At 54.8% G+C, this 17,136-nt stretch overlaps 1 protein-coding gene across 2 annotated transcripts; it reads right to left on the bottom strand.

The window, feature by feature from the left end:
• Positions 1 to 2,038: 2,038 nt before the first annotated feature.
• LOC142922445 (uncharacterized) lies at positions 2,039 to 15,337 on the bottom strand. 2 transcript variants are annotated; one of them, XM_076063245.1, is made up of 7 exons: positions 15,186 to 15,337; positions 14,299 to 14,419; positions 13,730 to 13,920; positions 11,262 to 11,644; positions 9,206 to 9,368; positions 4,419 to 4,577; positions 2,039 to 3,102 (listed from the first exon to the last, which is right to left on the bottom strand). In XM_076063245.1, exons 1-7 carry the CDS (start codon positions 15,274 to 15,276, stop codon positions 2,855 to 2,857), a joined length of 1,356 nt encoding a protein of 451 aa, XP_075919360.1. In that variant the 5' UTR covers positions 15,277 to 15,337; the 3' UTR covers positions 2,039 to 2,854. The 2 variants fall into 2 exon arrangements, with proteins under 2 accessions (XP_075919360.1, XP_075919361.1); XM_076063246.1 differs by having other exon boundaries at positions 4,419 to 4,844; positions 15,186 to 15,336.
• Between the last annotated feature and the right edge of the window lie 1,799 nt (positions 15,338 to 17,136).

The raw sequence follows: 17,136 nt of genomic DNA, 5'->3' as shown, positions 1-17,136 counted from the left end.
AAACATCGCCACTGGGGAGACAAAGGCGGCTGGGCGTTGTGTTGGCCACCCACCCCCTTCGTGTGCCATGCCGGCCTTCATAGGTGCTCGCTAACAGCACTTGCCCCAACGGTCTGTTAAGGCTACACGGGGGATCTTTGTCTTTTTGCGACCCGGTGAGTGTGTGCAGCAAGTGTCTCTGCTGGGCGTATCAGAAGGCAACGAAAATAAGGACAACTTGGCAGTCACACAGACACAGTGACACACATGCGCAGAGACAGACACACATGCAGAGACACAGACACACACGCAGAGACACATAAACACACACGCAGAGACATAGACACACACAGACACATGCAGAGACAGACACCGATACAGACACATAAACACAGATACATGCAGACACACGCAGAGACACACACACACCGATACAGACACACACAGACACACACATAGACACACGCAGAGACAGGCGTGTGTTTGTTGGGATGGTTAAAACAAAGCATTGTTGTTGTGTTTGTTGTTGTTGTTGGGGAGTTTTTGGTGTTTTCACTTTGGGAGTTCATAGATGAGAGATGTAAACATCTCTAATAAATACATCAGTCAGTGGGTTCATAATGGCCATGTCAGAGACACTGACACCCTGGGTTCAAGCCCTGGGTCTGGGTGTCTCTCTCTCTCAGTGGGTTCATAATGGCCGTGTCAGAGACACTGACACCCTGGGTTCAAGCCCTGGGTCTGGGTGTCTCTCTCTCAGTGGGTTCATAATGGCCGTGTCAGAGACACTGAGACCCTGGGTTCAAGCCCTGGGTCTGGGTGTCTCTCTCTCAGTGGGTTCATAATGGCCATGTCAGAGACACTGACACCCTGGGTTCAAGCCCTGGGTCTGGGTGTCTCTCTCTCAGTGGGTTCATAATGTCAGAGGCACTGAGACCCTGGGTTCAAGCCCTGGGTCTGGGTGTCTCTCTCAGTGGGTTCATAATGGCCGTATCAGAGACACTGACACCCTGGGTTCAAGCCCTGGGTCTGGGTGTCTCTCTCTCTCAGTGGGTTCATAATGTCAGAGGCACTGAGACCCTGGGTTCAAGCCCTGGGTCTGGGTGTCTCTCTCAGTGGGTTCATAATGGCCGTATCAGAGACACTGACACCCTGGGTTCAAGCCCTGGGTCTGGGTGTCTCTCTCTCTCAGTGGGTTCATAATGTCAGAGGCACTGAGACCCTGGGTTCAAGCCCTGGGTCTGGGTGTCTCTCTCACTCAGTGGGTTCATAATGGCCGTGTCAGAGACACTGACACCCTGGGTTCAAGCCCTGGGTCTGGGTGTCTCTCTCTCTCAGTGGGTTCATAATGGCCGTGTCAGAGACACTGACACCCTGGGTTCAAGCCCTGGGTCTGGGTGTCTCTCTCAGTGGGTTCATAATGGCCGTGTCAGAGACACTGACACTCTGGGTTCAAGCCCTGGGTCTGGGTGTCTCTCTCAGTGGGTTCATAATGGCCGTCTCAGAGACACTGACACCCTGGGTTCAAGCCCTGGGTCTGGGTGTCTCTCTCTCTCAGTGGGTTCATAATGGCCGTGTCAGAGACACTGAGACCCTGGGTTCAAGCCCTGGGTCTGGGTGTCTCTCAGTGGGTTCATAATGGCCGTGTCAGAGACACTGACACCCTGCATTCAAGCCCTGGGTCTGGGTGTCGTGGGTTCCATGCCGACCCTGATGCCCGCTGCTGCTGCTGCTGTATAGACTTTGTCTCTGTCCCTTTTGTCGCGTGGATTTTTTTCCGGGCCCTCTGGTTTTCCCCTCCACATTTGAGAAACGTGAGTTGTCGAGTATTTGTCAACTGCTCTAAAGGTCCACGTGATGATGACGACGACGATGATAATAAACCGAATTGCTAGAGCTATGATTTGTAACGGCCAGGTCAGGGCCTTCTGAAAGAGAGCTACGCCGCATCTCAATGAGGGCCTTACCCGGCAAAAATAAAACGTTCCGTTTATAGTTCAAGTCCCGTGCACAACATCACGCGTCCACCTGTATAGAGGAGGAGGAGTTCCAGCCCAGGTAAGTGAACTCGCCACCTTTATTATCGTCACCACCACCACCACCGCGATGTCTCCAGCAAACAACGAAACAGCTGCCATGCCCCCTTCAGTCTGGGGGCAGGCAGGCAGGGAGAGAGGGGACGTTGCCACGACAGACCACGTGACCCACAACCAACGCTGGGCCACGTGGCGACGTCAAACAGAACCGTGACGCGCAAAGCGCCCCCACCCACCCCACCCCCCCCCCCCCCCTGGGTGGGGGCAAGTCGAACGGACGATGATTCTCTGTCGACTCTCTCGGATCGTTCTGGAAGATGCATCGTGCACGCGCCCCAACAACGCACACAGCCTCACCACCACCACCACCCACCGGGCCATGGATAAAGTTGTGCGAGTCTGGTGAGTCTTTGGGTCTCTGTGTGGTGAGTCTATGGGTCTCTGTGTGATGAGTCTGTGGGTCTCTGTGTGGTGAGTCTTTGGGTCTCTGTGTGGTGAGTCTATGGGTCTCTGTGTGATGAGTCTGTGGGTCTCTGTGTGGTGAGTCTGTGGGTCTCTGTGTGGTGAGTCTATGGGTCTCTGTGTGGTGAGTCTGGGTGTCTATGTGTGGTGAGTCTATGAGTCTCTGTGTGGTGAGTCTTTGGGTCTGTGTGGTGAGTCTATGGGTCTCTGTGTAATGAGTCTGTGGGTCTCTGTGTGGTGAGTCTGTGGGTCTCTGTGTGGTGAGTCTGTGGGTCTCTGTGTGATGAGTCTGTGGGTCTCTGTGTGGTGAGTCTATGGGTCTCTGTGTGGTGAGTCTATGGGACAAACTCAGAAATATCCAGCGGCGGCAGGCATCGTCAGGGGTCGGGATGGAACCCACGACCTCCCGCGTGCCAGGCGAGGTGGTCGACATCTCCTAACCACCGCGCGGTGTGATTGGTGTGGCGACGACTTGGGGAGCGGCTTTCATCCGGCGGTGTCAACCGGGGGCGGGGACGAGGTCCTAAAGTTCCGATTTCTGCTCCATCGCGGCGGTGGCGGCGGCGGTGGCAGCGGTGGCAGCGGTGTCGGCGGTGGTGGCGGTGGCGACAGCGGCGGTGGCTACCTGCACTCGGCAGAGACAATATCAGGCTTGGGGACCAGGCCTGGGGCGTTCCCCCCTCGCTCGTTCGCCGGGGAACGAGAATATCACGCAGGGTGGGGAGAAAACACTCAGGAGGCACGGAACTCGAAACAACAGCCAGCAGCAGCAGCATCATCAGGCCCGATGATGATGTTGATGATGCCGGTTGTGGTTGTTGTAATTACCGGTGAGGTGTCACCAGGTACTTGAATTGTGAACGTTGTCGTGGGTTTACTCTACAACACACTACCGGTTAGTACTGAACAAGTATACTACACTGTACACTACACTGTACACTACACTGGACAGTACACTGCACTGTCCACTACACTATACACTACACTGTACACTACACTATAAACTCGTAACTAATTGGCACGTTTTGTTTACGTGACACTAAACCTGACTAATTGGCTGCGTCAGGTGGTGGCGGGTTTTACGACACAGCGTTTATATATTGACGCCACTTAACACAAAAACAAATTCGACTTTGAACACAATGGGAATATTGTGTTCATGTTGTAGCAGCAGGAGGAGGCGGAATCCACAAATGTACGGTCGGGGGTACGGGGGTCAGAACGTTACAACAGCAAACACGTCACGCAAACTCGTCACGCTGACATGTCACGCGCCGTCGGCACATGCCAGGTATAGCAAAGGTTAACAAATCAATAAAAATAAATATAGACAAATATTGTGTATCTTACCAGGTAAGCCCCCCGCTGTGCTACTACGTCACTTGTTTTGTAGAAGCTACACCGGCTACCACAAGTGACAGCTCAACTCAGTGGCTTATCGTCATCATCGTCATCATTATCGTCATCATCGTCATCATTATCGTCATCATCGTTATCGTCGTCATCATTATCGTCATCATCATCGTCATCATCGTTGTCATCGTCATCATCATCGTCATCATTATCATCGTCGTCATCATCATCGTCATCATCGTTGTCGGGTGGCAAATAAGGAGCAGCAGCCAAATGGCTCTGAACGCGTAGAGACACAGGAAGTGTCAGGGTCGGGATAGGACCCACGACCTCCTGCGTACCAGGCGAGGTAATAATAATAGGGTTTTTCCCCTTTTTGGTACTGGCAAAGGAGGTCTAATGATGTAGATGATCCAGGCGAGGTAGTTACCATCTCATAGCCACCGTGATGACGATGATGATGATGAGGGAGACACCGCAAACTCCAAATATACGGGTGTCAGGGGCGGGGAAGTAGCCCACGCCCTCCCGTGTACCAAGCGAGGCAGTCAACATCTACGTAGCCACCGCAACGCCACCGCCGCTCACCGGGACGCTTGCCGGCGTTCCGTCTGCCCTGCACGGCGCACACCAGCAAGGGGAACAGCACCAGCACCGCCAGCACCAGCACCGTCATGGCCACCGTCAAGCTGATGGGGTAGATAGTGCTGCTGCTGGCGTGGAGCGTCGCCTCGTCTCCCGTAGGCACTGTGGACGAGGGTGAGGAGGAGCGGGAGGTGGATGGGGTGGTGGTGATGGTGGTGGTGGCGGCGGTGGTGGTGGTGGCGGCGGTGGCGGCGGTGGTGGCGGCGGCGGTGGTGGTGGCGGCGGTGGTGGTGGCGGCGGTGGTGGTGGTGGCGGCGGTGGTGGTGGTGGCGGTGGTGGTGGCATTGGTGGTGGTGGCGGTGGTGGTGGTGGCATTGGTGGTGGTGGTGGCGGTGGTGGTGGTGGTGGCGGCGGTGGTGGTGGTGATGGCTACGGGATTGGGGACACGAGGAGATTCGGTGAGACGCGGGGAGATAACGGGGAGATACGGGTAGACATGGGTAGGCAGACACGGGGAAACAGAGAGACACAGTGAGACAGATACAGACAGAGAGACAGATACAGACAGAGAAACAGAGAGAGACTGACAGAGAGACACAGACAGAGTGGGATGCTGAGCAGTGTTGTTGGATGAGGTTAGTGAGGAGGAGGAGGTTTTGGTCTTAATCACTTCTCTGTGTATGTGTGTGTGTCTGTGTGTGTGTCTGTATGCTGGGCTGGCTGAGTCATGTAGCCCGCATGCCCAGCCACCGCATGCCGAAACAGCTTTTGTTCGGCCGTATCGAGGGGGCTAAACGGGCGCAGCATGGACTGGAGAAGAGATGGAGTGATGTGGTACAGGAGGACGTGGAGCTGAGTGGACTTGCCGATGACTGGTACCAGCGGTGTCAAGATCAGCCTCTGTGGAGGAGGCTCGTGAAGGACGCTACTGGGCAGTTGGAGGTAGTCGCCCTCGAACAACAACGGAGGGCGGAGGAGCGACGCTCACAACAACGAGCGGAGCGCCGGGTGGCTAAAGCACAGCAGGTTGGCACAGTAGGGGGCACAGGTGGTGCATTAGCCAGTCATCTCAGTCAGTCGACCCGTGGTACCTGGGTCTGCCCCGTGACCTGCCAGCGGGCGTTTGACACTCCACGTGGCCTCAAGGTGCACATGTCCTGGCACAAGCATCTTGGTGACGTCACCGCCACTTAGTGGCAAATGGCGGTTGTTGTTGTCTGTGTGTGGCTATCTGTCTGTGTGTCTGTGTGTGTCTGTCTGTGTGTCTATTCAACACCGCCTTGCCAGGCATGCTGAGGAGAGGCTTGCGGAGCCCCAATGTGGTTTCAGGAAAGGGCGGTCCTGCACAGATGCCATATTTTCTGTCCGTCTGCTACAGCAGAGGTGTAGGGAATTCCAACAAGACCTACATCTCTGCTTTATTGACCTAGTCAAGGCCTATGATACCATCAGTAGGCCTGGGCTCTGGGTTGTTCTTCGTGCTTTTGCAGTCCCTGACCCTCTGCTCACGATCATTAAGGACCTTCATGATGGTGAGCGGGCCCGGGTAAAACTACGTGGCCGGGAGTCGGAGCCATTCCCTGTCCACCTTGGGGTGTGACAGGGATGTCCTCTGGCTCCCACATTATTTAACATCTATTTCGACCACGCAGTTCGTGAAGCCTTCGATGGCCGTACCAGACCAGAGGAATTTCCATCTGGTACAGACGTAGCGCCATAGATGTGACGGCGGTGCATCGAACCGTCAGGGGAGGGGCTGCAGCGGCAGCCCAAGAGGGGAGGGGCTGCTGGGGGCTCAGGACCCCAGACAGCCCCACCCCTCGGTGGGCAGGAGGCACCAGAGGGGATCTCCCCAGCCGATCTGGAGCCAGGCGCAGCCGAAGAACGAAGACTGGCGGCAGCTTGATAGGACCCTGGACCCCCTCGCCCCGCCGTCCTTGTGCAAGGCGGTAGTTGGTGACGTCACGTCGCGCTCGCCCTCCGGCACGGACAGGGGACCGGGACGGTGACGTCATGTCCCCCTGGGATATTTAGGCTGGGACCCCGTGACGTGTTCCGAGGTCGTTGGCGGGGAGCCAGGAACGTGTGAAGTTGGGAGTTGGGACCCAGGGTAGGGGGAAATTAGCACCAGGCTAGAGTAGCCTGTGGGTGTGCTAGGGACCTCCCCAGTACCCTTCCCCTGGGGGAGCGATGGGACCCAGGGTAGGGGGAGATTAGCACCGGGCTAGGGTAGCCTGTGGGTGTGCTAGGGACCTCCCCAGTACCCTTCCCCTGGGGTGTGGAGTGTAGGCAGTGAGCGTGCAGTACACGGAGTCGTGGTGTGTGAAGAGAAGTCTTTAATAAAACAACTGGCGCAAGCCCCTACATGAAGATCTTCCTCCGAGTCGTCATTTACGCCTCAACACTTGTAAGGGCCGGGACGCCGTGCGGGCCGTTGGTGGGACTCTGGGCCAGTGGTGGGACTCTGGGTCAGTGGTGGGACTCTGGGCCGGTGGTGGTGGGACTCTGGGCCAGTGGTGGTGGGACTCTGGGCTGGTGGTGGGACTCTGGGCCAGTGGTGGGACTCTGGGCCAGTGGTGGGACTCTGGGCCAGTGGTGGTTAGACTCTTGGCCGGTGGTGGGACTCTGGGCCAGTGGTGGGACTCTGGGTCAGTGGTGGGACTCTGGGACTGTGGTGAGACTCTGGGCCAGTGGTGGGACTCTGGGCCAGTGGTGGGACTCTGGGCCAGTGGTGGGACTCTGGGCCAGTGGTGGGACTCTGGGTCAGTGGTGGGACTCCGGGACTGTGGTGAGACTCTGGGCCAGTGGTGGGACTCTGGGCCAGTGGTGGGACTCTGGGCCAGTGGTGGGACTCTGGGCCAGTGGTGGGACTCTGGGCCAGTGGTGGGACTCTGGGCCGGTGGTGGGACTCTGGGCCAGTGGTGGGACTCTGGGTCAGTGGTGGGACTCTGGGCCGGTGGTGGTGGGACTCTGGGCCAGTGGTGGTGGGACTCTGGGCCGGTGGTGGGACTCTGGGCCAGTGGTGGGACTCTGGGCCAGTGGTGGGACTCTGGGCCAGTGGTGGTTGGACTCTTCGCCGGTGGTGGAACTCTGGGCCAGTGGTGGGACTCTGGGCCAGTGGTGGGACTCTGGGCCAGTGGTGGGACTCTGGGCCGGTGGTGGGACTCTGGGCCAGTGGTGGGACTCTGGGCCAGTGGTGGGACTCTGGGCCGGTGGTGTGACTCTGGGACTCCCGGCCCCACGCCCTTGTAAGGGTGAGGTCCGAGGCAGCCAGAGTCTGGACCCGCACCTTGGCTGGGTGGGGTCAGGGGTCGCCTCCCTTAGGGTGGTCACCTTGGCTGGCTGGGGTCAGGGGTCGCCTCCCCTAGGGTGGTCACCTTGGCTGGGTGGGGTCAGGGTAGCCTCCCCTAGGGTGGTCACAGCGGAGGAGCCCACGGCGTAGGCAGTGTCACGGCACGCTAGGAGCAGGCCGTGTGCCTAGGCTGTAGCAGTGTATCAGAAGGACTGTGGGAGTGCTGTGTTGTAATAAAGGAGTTTCCTATCCGAAGTGTCTCCGGAACCCATTACACAGATAAAATGGGAGGCTGATCGATGCCCAGGTGGGGTTGAGGGATGGCTCTCTATTGCTCAACCACGTTGCGTATGCCGATGATCTGGTAATAGCTGCTCATTCAGAGGAGGAGTTGGAGGCGCTGCTGCTAAACCTGGAGCTTGCCACTGAGAGGTGGGGCCTTAACCATCAGTTCCACCAAAACTAAGCACCTGCCTGGGTATTTTGTACCATTGGACAATCCACTCCCACAACTCCCAATCGGTGATTGAGTTGTGGAGAGAGTGGAGAGTTTCCCATACCTGGGCAGTGTGCTCATGACTGGCTCCGGTTGGACAGCAAAGGTCTCACTCTGAATCAGTCGAGCGGCATTATCTATTCATCGGTTGCGTAACGCTGTGTGGAAGCTACCTGGTCTGTCACTCTGCACGAATCTTCAGGTCTTCTCGGCCACAGTCATTCCCTCCCTTCTCTACGCTTGCGAAAAGTGGACTCCCCTAATGGAACATCTTCGCCGGTTGGAAACATTTACGCTGGCCTGCCTACAATCCATCCTGGGTTTAACCAGGCTGGATTGTGTGAGCTCACAAATCCCAGAAAAATCTGGACAAAGTCCCATCGGTGAGCTCCTCCGGCAGGCAAGGCTGTGTTGGCTGGGTCATGTAGCCCGCATGCCCAGCCACCGCATGCCTAAACAGCTTTTGTTAGGCCGGATAGAGGGGGCTAAACGGGTGCGGCACTCGCCCACCCACTCACTCACCCTCCTACCCACTCAACCACTCACGCACCCACTCACTCAACCACTAACCCACCCACTCACCCACCGACTCACCCACCCACTCACTCACCCACCTACCCACTCAACCACTCACGCACCCACTCACTCAACCACTTACCCACCCACTCAGTCAACTACTCACCCACCCACTAACGCACCAACTCACTCAACTACTCACCCAATCACTCACCCACCCACTCACTCACCCACCCAATCACTCGCCCACCCAATCACTCACCCACCCACTCACTCAACCACTCACGCACCCACTCACTCAACCACTTACCCACCCACTCACCCACTGACCCACTCAACTACTCACCCAATCACTCACCCACCCACTCACCCACCCACTCACCCACCCACTCACTCACTTACTCGCCCACTCACTCAGCCACTCACCCACCCACCCACTCATCCACCCACTCACTCAGCCACTCACCCACCCACCCACCCACTCACCTACGGCGCTGTGCGGTGGAGGGACGGAGACACACGACGGTGGAGACCACTCCCCTGTCTTCCACCGTGGGTAGCGAGCTACGACTCTCACGCGGACGCAGTACTCATCCTTGCCGCCAGGCGGAGGCACCGGGTGGCGGTAGCGGCACCCAACAAAGCGCTCCTGGCAGTGGCAAGCAGAAGGCTTTAGTGTGCCTGGTTATGTGGATGACACATTGGTGGTCTGGGCACACAGCAAAGATACACTGAACGCATTTCTAAATCGTCTCACCATGAAGCTGACAGAGGCTGACAGAACTCCAACATTTCTTTACCCAAACAACCAAAGAGTTGGCATTTCTGGACATTCGGCTCAGACGGGGTAGAAGTGACACAATAACACTCAGTATTTACCAAAATAAAACTCGTACTGACGCCTATCTGAATGCAGAGTCACAACCTTCACCCCGCAACAGAAATCTGCTCTTGTCAAGTCGCTCATTCATCGAGCTAAGAAAGTGTCAGATGGTGACAGTCTGAGAAGTGAAATTGAACATGTTAAAGAAGCGCTGCAAATGAACGGTTACGATGATGCACAAATAAAGAGGGCATTGAATACCAAAACCACATCAAATAACAAGAGCATTGAAACCGCCCAAGTAATTAAAACTATCAAAATACCGTACATTGCGGGAGTAGCTGATGAACCCGCCACATGTTTGGGAAAACAAAACATCCGAGTCAGATTTGGCACGGTACATAAAATACAGAATTTAATATCTGCTACAAAACATGTATTACCGAAGCTATCAACAGAAGGTGTGGTACAGGATTAACTGCACGTGTGGTAAATGTTATGTTGGGCAAACAGGACGAATGATCAGCACGAGACTAAAAGAACACCAGAGAAACATTAAATTCTCCCAAACACAACTGTCAGCAGTAGCAGAACACGCGTGCCAACAATGACACACTCCATTGATGTTGAAGTTTTGTGCAAAACTAGCTCCTACTGGCCAAGACTAATTAGAGAATCTATCGAAATTGAAAGAAATCGAAATAATTCTAGATTTAAAGCTTTCGTGACTGCTAGGATCCATACTCTCGTCCTTTCACCTGATGAAGGCCGCTTGTGTTGTGGCCGAAACGTTGTGATTTTTTGTTATTTTATTTTCACCTACGTGACTTTACCCAATAGAACCAAATCGAAATAACTTTAACCGTTCGGATAGCTACCGCCTTAGTGCTGCGTGTAAGCGAATCATCAAATAATACATTAGTTAAATGCATGCCTACAAAGGGCGGCGTACTTCAGCAGGGATTATTGTTGGTAGGGCTATTTTATTCAACACAATAGACAGGAAAGACAAGTGCAAAGGGCTTGCATAATGCACATGCCTCATGTGCCTTGCCTCAGTAATCACTCCACCCCCCCCCCACCCATGATTGTGCAAGAGCGCAGAAGGGTGGTCACCACATCTAGGCCTCTATATAAGGAACGAAACAGGAAGACTTCACAAATCTGTCTGTCGCCTGATGAAGCTTGTTGTAATTACCGGCGAAACGTCACGGTACTCAGACTGTAAATGTTGTGGCTTGGCTCTCCAACACACAACTGGTGTGCTGTACTAGTACACTACACTATACACTACACACTAGTGTTGCACTAGTGACGAATTGGCACGTTCTGTTTACGTGACAACCCTTACTAGTTGGCTGTGTCGGGTGGTGGCGGGTTTTAACGACACAACATTTATATATTTACGCGACCTAACCCAAAAACCTCTTATGGATATTGGTCGCGTACGCCAACTACGTGTTAACCTGAGCATCATCATCATCATCAGTAGTACTAGTAGCATCACCACTCACCCACTCAACCACCCACTCACCCACTCAACCACTCACCCACTCACCCACCCACCCGCTCACCCGCTCAATCACCCACCCACTCACTCACCACTCACTCACCCACCCACCCACCCGCTCACTCAGCAGCTCAATCACCCACTCACCCACCCACCCACCCACTCACTCACCTACCCACCCACTCACCTACCAACCCACCCACTCTCACCATGCTCGTCACGCCCCTCCGTGTGGAGACCTCTGCCTGCAGGTGGTACAGCACGTCACACTGCGCCATCCTCCTCCTCCACCCACTCCTCATGGAGACCCCCACGGAGAGCTCCCACGCCTTCGGCTCTCCCTCGTCGTCATCGTCGTCATAGTACCCATCGTCGTCGCCATCGCCGTCAGCCCCATCACCGTCGGCGCCAACACCCTCATCATCATCATCGTAGTCGTCATCGTCGTAGCCATCGTCGTCATCTTTGTAGACCTCATCCTCACCCTCACTACCACACTCCTCCTTCTCCTCACCACCATCACCACCCTCCTCCTCCTCCACCGTCGCGTTCTTGTGGAGCATCATGGTGACCGTAGGAGCGCTGAGCACAGCTGAGACACGGGGGGGGGGGGGAGATGACGTCTCACTCACACAGAGACACTCAGAGACACACAGAGACACTCAGAGACAGAGACACTCACACAGAGACACACAGAGACACACACAGAGACACACAGAGACACTCAGAGACACTCACACAGAGACACTCACACAGAGACACTCACACAGAGACACTCAGAGACACACAGAGACACACAGAGAGACACTCACACAGAGACACTCAGAGACACTCACAGAGACACTCACACAGAGACACTCAGAGACACACAGAGACACACAGAGACACTCACACAGAGACACTCAGAGACACACAGAGACACACAGAGAGACACTCACACAGAGACACTCAGAGACACTCACAGAGACACTCACACAGAGACACTCAGAGACACACAGAGACACACACAGACAGAGACACACACACACAGAGACACTCACACAGAGACACTGACACACAGAGACACACACAGACACACATACACAAAGGCAAACACACACAGAGACATAGACACACACACAGAGACACAGAGACACTCACATACAGACACTCTACACACAGACATATACACACACAGAGACAGAGACACACAGACACACACACAGACACACACACACAGACACACACACACACAGACACACATACACACAGACAGAGACACACAGAGACACTCACACAGAGACACTCACACAGAGACACACACACACATAGAGACACATAAAGAGACACTCACACACAGAGACACTCACAGACACACAGAGACACACAGAGACACACTCACACAGAGACACTCACACACAGACACATACACACAGAGACACACACAGAGAGACACACAAAGAGACACTCACACATAGAGACACACAGACACACAGAGACACACACAGACATACACACAAAGAGACTCTCCCACAGAGACAATACACAGAGACATTCACACACAGAGACACTCACACAGAGACACGCACAGAGACACTCACACAGAGACACTCACACACAGAGACACACTCACACAGAGACACTCACACACAGACACATACACACAGGCAGACACACACAGAGACATAGACACACACACAGAGACACAGAGACACTCACATACAGACACTCTACACACAGACATACACACACAGAGACACTCGCACAGAGAGACTCATACACACAGACATACAGAGACAGACACACAGACAAATACACAGACATACACACACAGAGACAGAGACACACAGACACACACACAGACACACCCACACACAGACACACACACACAGACACACACACACAGACACACATACACACAGACAGACACACACAGAGACACTCGCACAGAGAGACTCATACACACAGACATACAGAGACAGACACACAGACAAATACACAGACATACACACAGACACACACACAGACACACACAGAGACACACACACACAGACACACATACACACAGACAGAGACACTCACACAGAGACACTCACACAGAGACACACACACACATAGAGACACACAAAGAGACACTCACACACAGAGACACTCACAGACACACAGAGACACACTCACACAGAGACACTCACACACAGACACATACACACAGAGACACACACAGAGAGACACACAAAGAGACACTCACACATAGAGACACACATAGACACACAGAGACACACACAGACACACACACAGAGACTCTCCCACAGAGACAATACACAGAGACATTCACACACAGAGACACTCACACAGAGACACGCACAGAGACACTCACACAGAGACACTCACACACAGAGACACACTCACACAGAGACACTCACACACAGACACATACACACATACACACAGGCAGACACACACAGAGACATAGACACACACACAGAGACACAGAGACACTCACATACAGACACTTTACACACAGACATACACACAGAGACACTCGCACAGAGAGACTCATACACACAGACATACAGAGACAGACACACAGACAAATACACAGACATACACACAGACAGAGACAGACACACAGACACACACAAACACACAGACACACACACACAGACACACACACACACACATAGACAAAGCCACTGACTTGTCTTCAAGGGTAAGACCTCAACCACGACCCAGGGCAAGGAGATTGGTGAGGCCACCGGTGATGACGATGAAACGGTGGCTCTGACGCGCAGGTGATAGCGGTCACCGGGATGCCGCAGAGCTGAGGAGACATCGCACCGAGTCTCTGTTGTGGCAGCGCAGACGGTCCGCCAGTGGGCTCGTCCATAGCTGCACAGACAGAGACACGGGGAGGAGGTAGTGAGGAGTGGGTGAGTGAGTGGGTGGGTGAGTGAGTGAGAGAGTGGGCGAGTGAGAGAGTGGGTGAGTAAGTGGATGCGTGAGTGGGTGAGTGGGCGAGTGAGTCAGTGAGTGAGTGGGTGGATGAGTGAGTGAGTTGGTGAGTGGCTGGGTGAGTGAGTGAGTCAGTGAGTGAGTGGGTGAGTGAGTAGGTGGGTGAGTGAGTGGGTGAGTCAGTGAGTGAGTGGGTGGTTGAGTGTGTGAGTGAGTGAGTGGGTGGTTGAGTGTGTGAGTGAGTGAGTGGGTGAGTGACTGAGTGAGTGGGTGAGTGGGTGAGTGAGTGGGTGAGTGAGTGAGCGAGCATCTCACCGTTTGCTCTCCACTCTGTAGGTGACGCTGCTGGTGGCGGGGTTCACGTTAGCTGGTTCCCAGCGGAGTTGTGTCAGCAGGTCTCGAGACTCCACGCGCACATTCAGTGGGGAAGCCGGGGCTGGGGAGATGGGCAAACGGCACTCAGTGTGCGCTAACCACTGCACCACCGCTCCCCACACTCACACACAGTGCGCTAACCACTGCACCACCGCTCCCCATACACTCACAGTGCGCTAACCACTGCACCACCGCTCCCCACACTCACATACAGTGCGCTAACCACTGCACCACCGCTCCCCACACAAACACAGTGCGCTAACCACTGCACCACCGCTCCCCACACTCACACACAGTGCGCTAACCACTGCACCACCGCTCCCCACACAAACACAGTGTGCTAACCACTGCACCACCGCTCCCCACACTCACACACAGTGCGCTAACCACTGTACCACCGCTCCCCACACTCACTCACACAGTGCGCTAACCACTGCACCACCGCTCCCCACACACACACAGCGCGTTAACCACTGCACCACCGCTCCCCACACACTCACACAGTGCGCTAACCACTGCACCACCGCTCCCCACACTCACTCACACAGTGCGCTAACCACTGCACCACCGCTCCCCACACACACAGTGCGCTAACCACTGCACCACCGCTCCCCACACACACACAGTGCACTAACCACTGCACCACCGCTCCCCACACACACAGTGCGCTAACCACTGCACCACCGCTTCCCACTCACTCACACAGTGCGCTAACCACTGCACCACCGCTCCCCACACACTCACTCACACAGTGCGCTAACCACTGCACCACCGCTCCCCACGTCCACCACAACCTGGCACCCGATGTATCGACCGGCCCGGCTCACCGTGGCTGCTGCACCACGTGACGAGGTGGAGGAGGAGCAGGAGGAAGAGGAAGAGTAGGCCAAGTCTAGAGACGAGTTGACGCATCGCCATGGAGCGATATTTAGTCACGTGCAGAGAAATTCGATTCCCGGTTCGATTAACTATACTCGCATCGATTCTTAATGGGATAACATTAGGAATCGATTATTGTAGAGTAATGGATGTATAGAGTCGATTTTTATTGGGATAACATGGGAATCGATATACAGTTGATTAAGCTAATTAAATCGATTTCCGTTCGGATAACATGAGAATTAAGTGGTCGAAAATGAATCTTAATGAATCGATTCCTACTTGTATTACATGAGAATTGAACATGATCGACTATCGTGTGTGGGTGTGATGCTCACCTGTATGTGTACGTGTGTGTACCTGTGTGTGTGTACCTGTTTGTGTGTGTACCTGTGTGTGTGTGCCTGTGTGTGTACCTGTGTGTGTACCTGTGTGTGTGTCTACCTGTGTGTGGGCCTGTGTGTGTGTGTACCTGTGTGTGTACCTGTGTGTGTGTACCTGTGTGTGTACCTGTGTGTGTACCTGTGTATGTGTGTACCTGTGTGTGTGTGTACCTGTGTGTGTGTACCTGTGTGTGTACCTGTGTGTGTGTACCTGTGTGTGTGTACCTGTGTGTGTACACTATGTGTGTGTGTGTTGTGGGGGCTACCGTCCCCCGCTTTACCCACCGACTCCCCCGTTTCACTCACACCGCTACCCCCCCGGCTGCTGTCAGGTCCAGACTACCGACCCCTAATGCCTCGCCCCCCTGTACCTCTGCCTGGGATGTCGACCGCGTTTGCGTAGCTTAATTAGCGGCTCGTATGCTTTGCGCTCGCGATGCGCTACCCTGTTCAACGGCGGCGTGTCGCGGTGAGCGCGCTCGCAAAGTAAAACCCCGTCCTGCACGGGAATAAACAGGCGCGGCGCGCCCCCGTGGGATTCCCTCCCACCCACGCTCCACGCGCTTAAGCCAAAACAAACACGCCGCGATTACTTTGCTCCGATTTAACGGGCTGTTTACACAGCTGCGTATTCGCACACGCCAGGCGCTTAATTCGCTATTAGACAATTGCGCGAGTGCGCGCCCGCCACCCCGTCACACAGGCGCGCAAGCGTAAAGCGCTACTGTAGGCTATTGCGCAGGTACACGAGCGCTGGGCACCGCCGAAGATATTCGTGTAGGTACGCGCGCGCTGAACAATACTGTAAACGATCGTACAGGTACGGACACTAAGCACGTTCTACTCCCTTATTCGCTGCAAACAGCCGCGTATGCGCGCGAACACACAACACTCTGTACACACTCGTACCGATATGCGAACACCAAACACTTCGTCTCCCTCCTCGCACTCACAGTGACCACGAAACAGCTTTATCCTATTAGTGGTTTTATTCCCCGCGAGTATCGAACTAGACTGTGTGTGTCAGTACGGACCAGCAGGACCGGTCTAACCTATTTCGCTACTCCCTGATACTTAATGGACCTGTCTGCCCTCTATTTTCTCTCCGAATTTCGTCCCTTTGTCTTACCTCTCTCCCTCGTACTTACGGTCCGACCTCGCAGCGATGGAGGTCGCGGATAGATGATGCTGTAAACAGAATCTGGCTGTTCTCTGCCCCGTCTCACGGACGTGCGAGTAACAGTCAGGTGACGGCTCCCCGATCCCTCCCTCCTGTTGATCTCCAGTCAAATAAAAATGGCCCCGTGCCTCCCCAAAGCGTCCCTTTTTATGCTCCTTTCAAAGCCCTCGCACCGTCCATCCGCGGTGCATCGCGGGTCAGGCCGTTAATCCGCGGTGCATCATGGGTAGGGCCATTATTCCGCGGTGCATCATGGGTAGGGCCGTTAATCCGCGGTGCATCATGGGTAGAGACGCTAGCCCGCGGTGCACCATGGGTAGAGACGCTTAACCCACG

The sequence above is a fragment of the Petromyzon marinus genome, unplaced genomic scaffold (assembly GCF_048934315.1).
Source record: "Petromyzon marinus isolate PM22_M1 ecotype Great Lakes invasive population unplaced genomic scaffold, UKy_Petmar_22M1.pri1.0 PM_G_Scaffold_96, whole genome shotgun sequence".
NCBI classification, from domain to species: domain Eukaryota; kingdom Metazoa; phylum Chordata; class Hyperoartia; order Petromyzontiformes; family Petromyzontidae; genus Petromyzon; species Petromyzon marinus.
The sequence above is the reverse complement of the archived record's forward strand: the minus strand, read 5'-3'. Positions and strand labels throughout refer to the sequence as shown.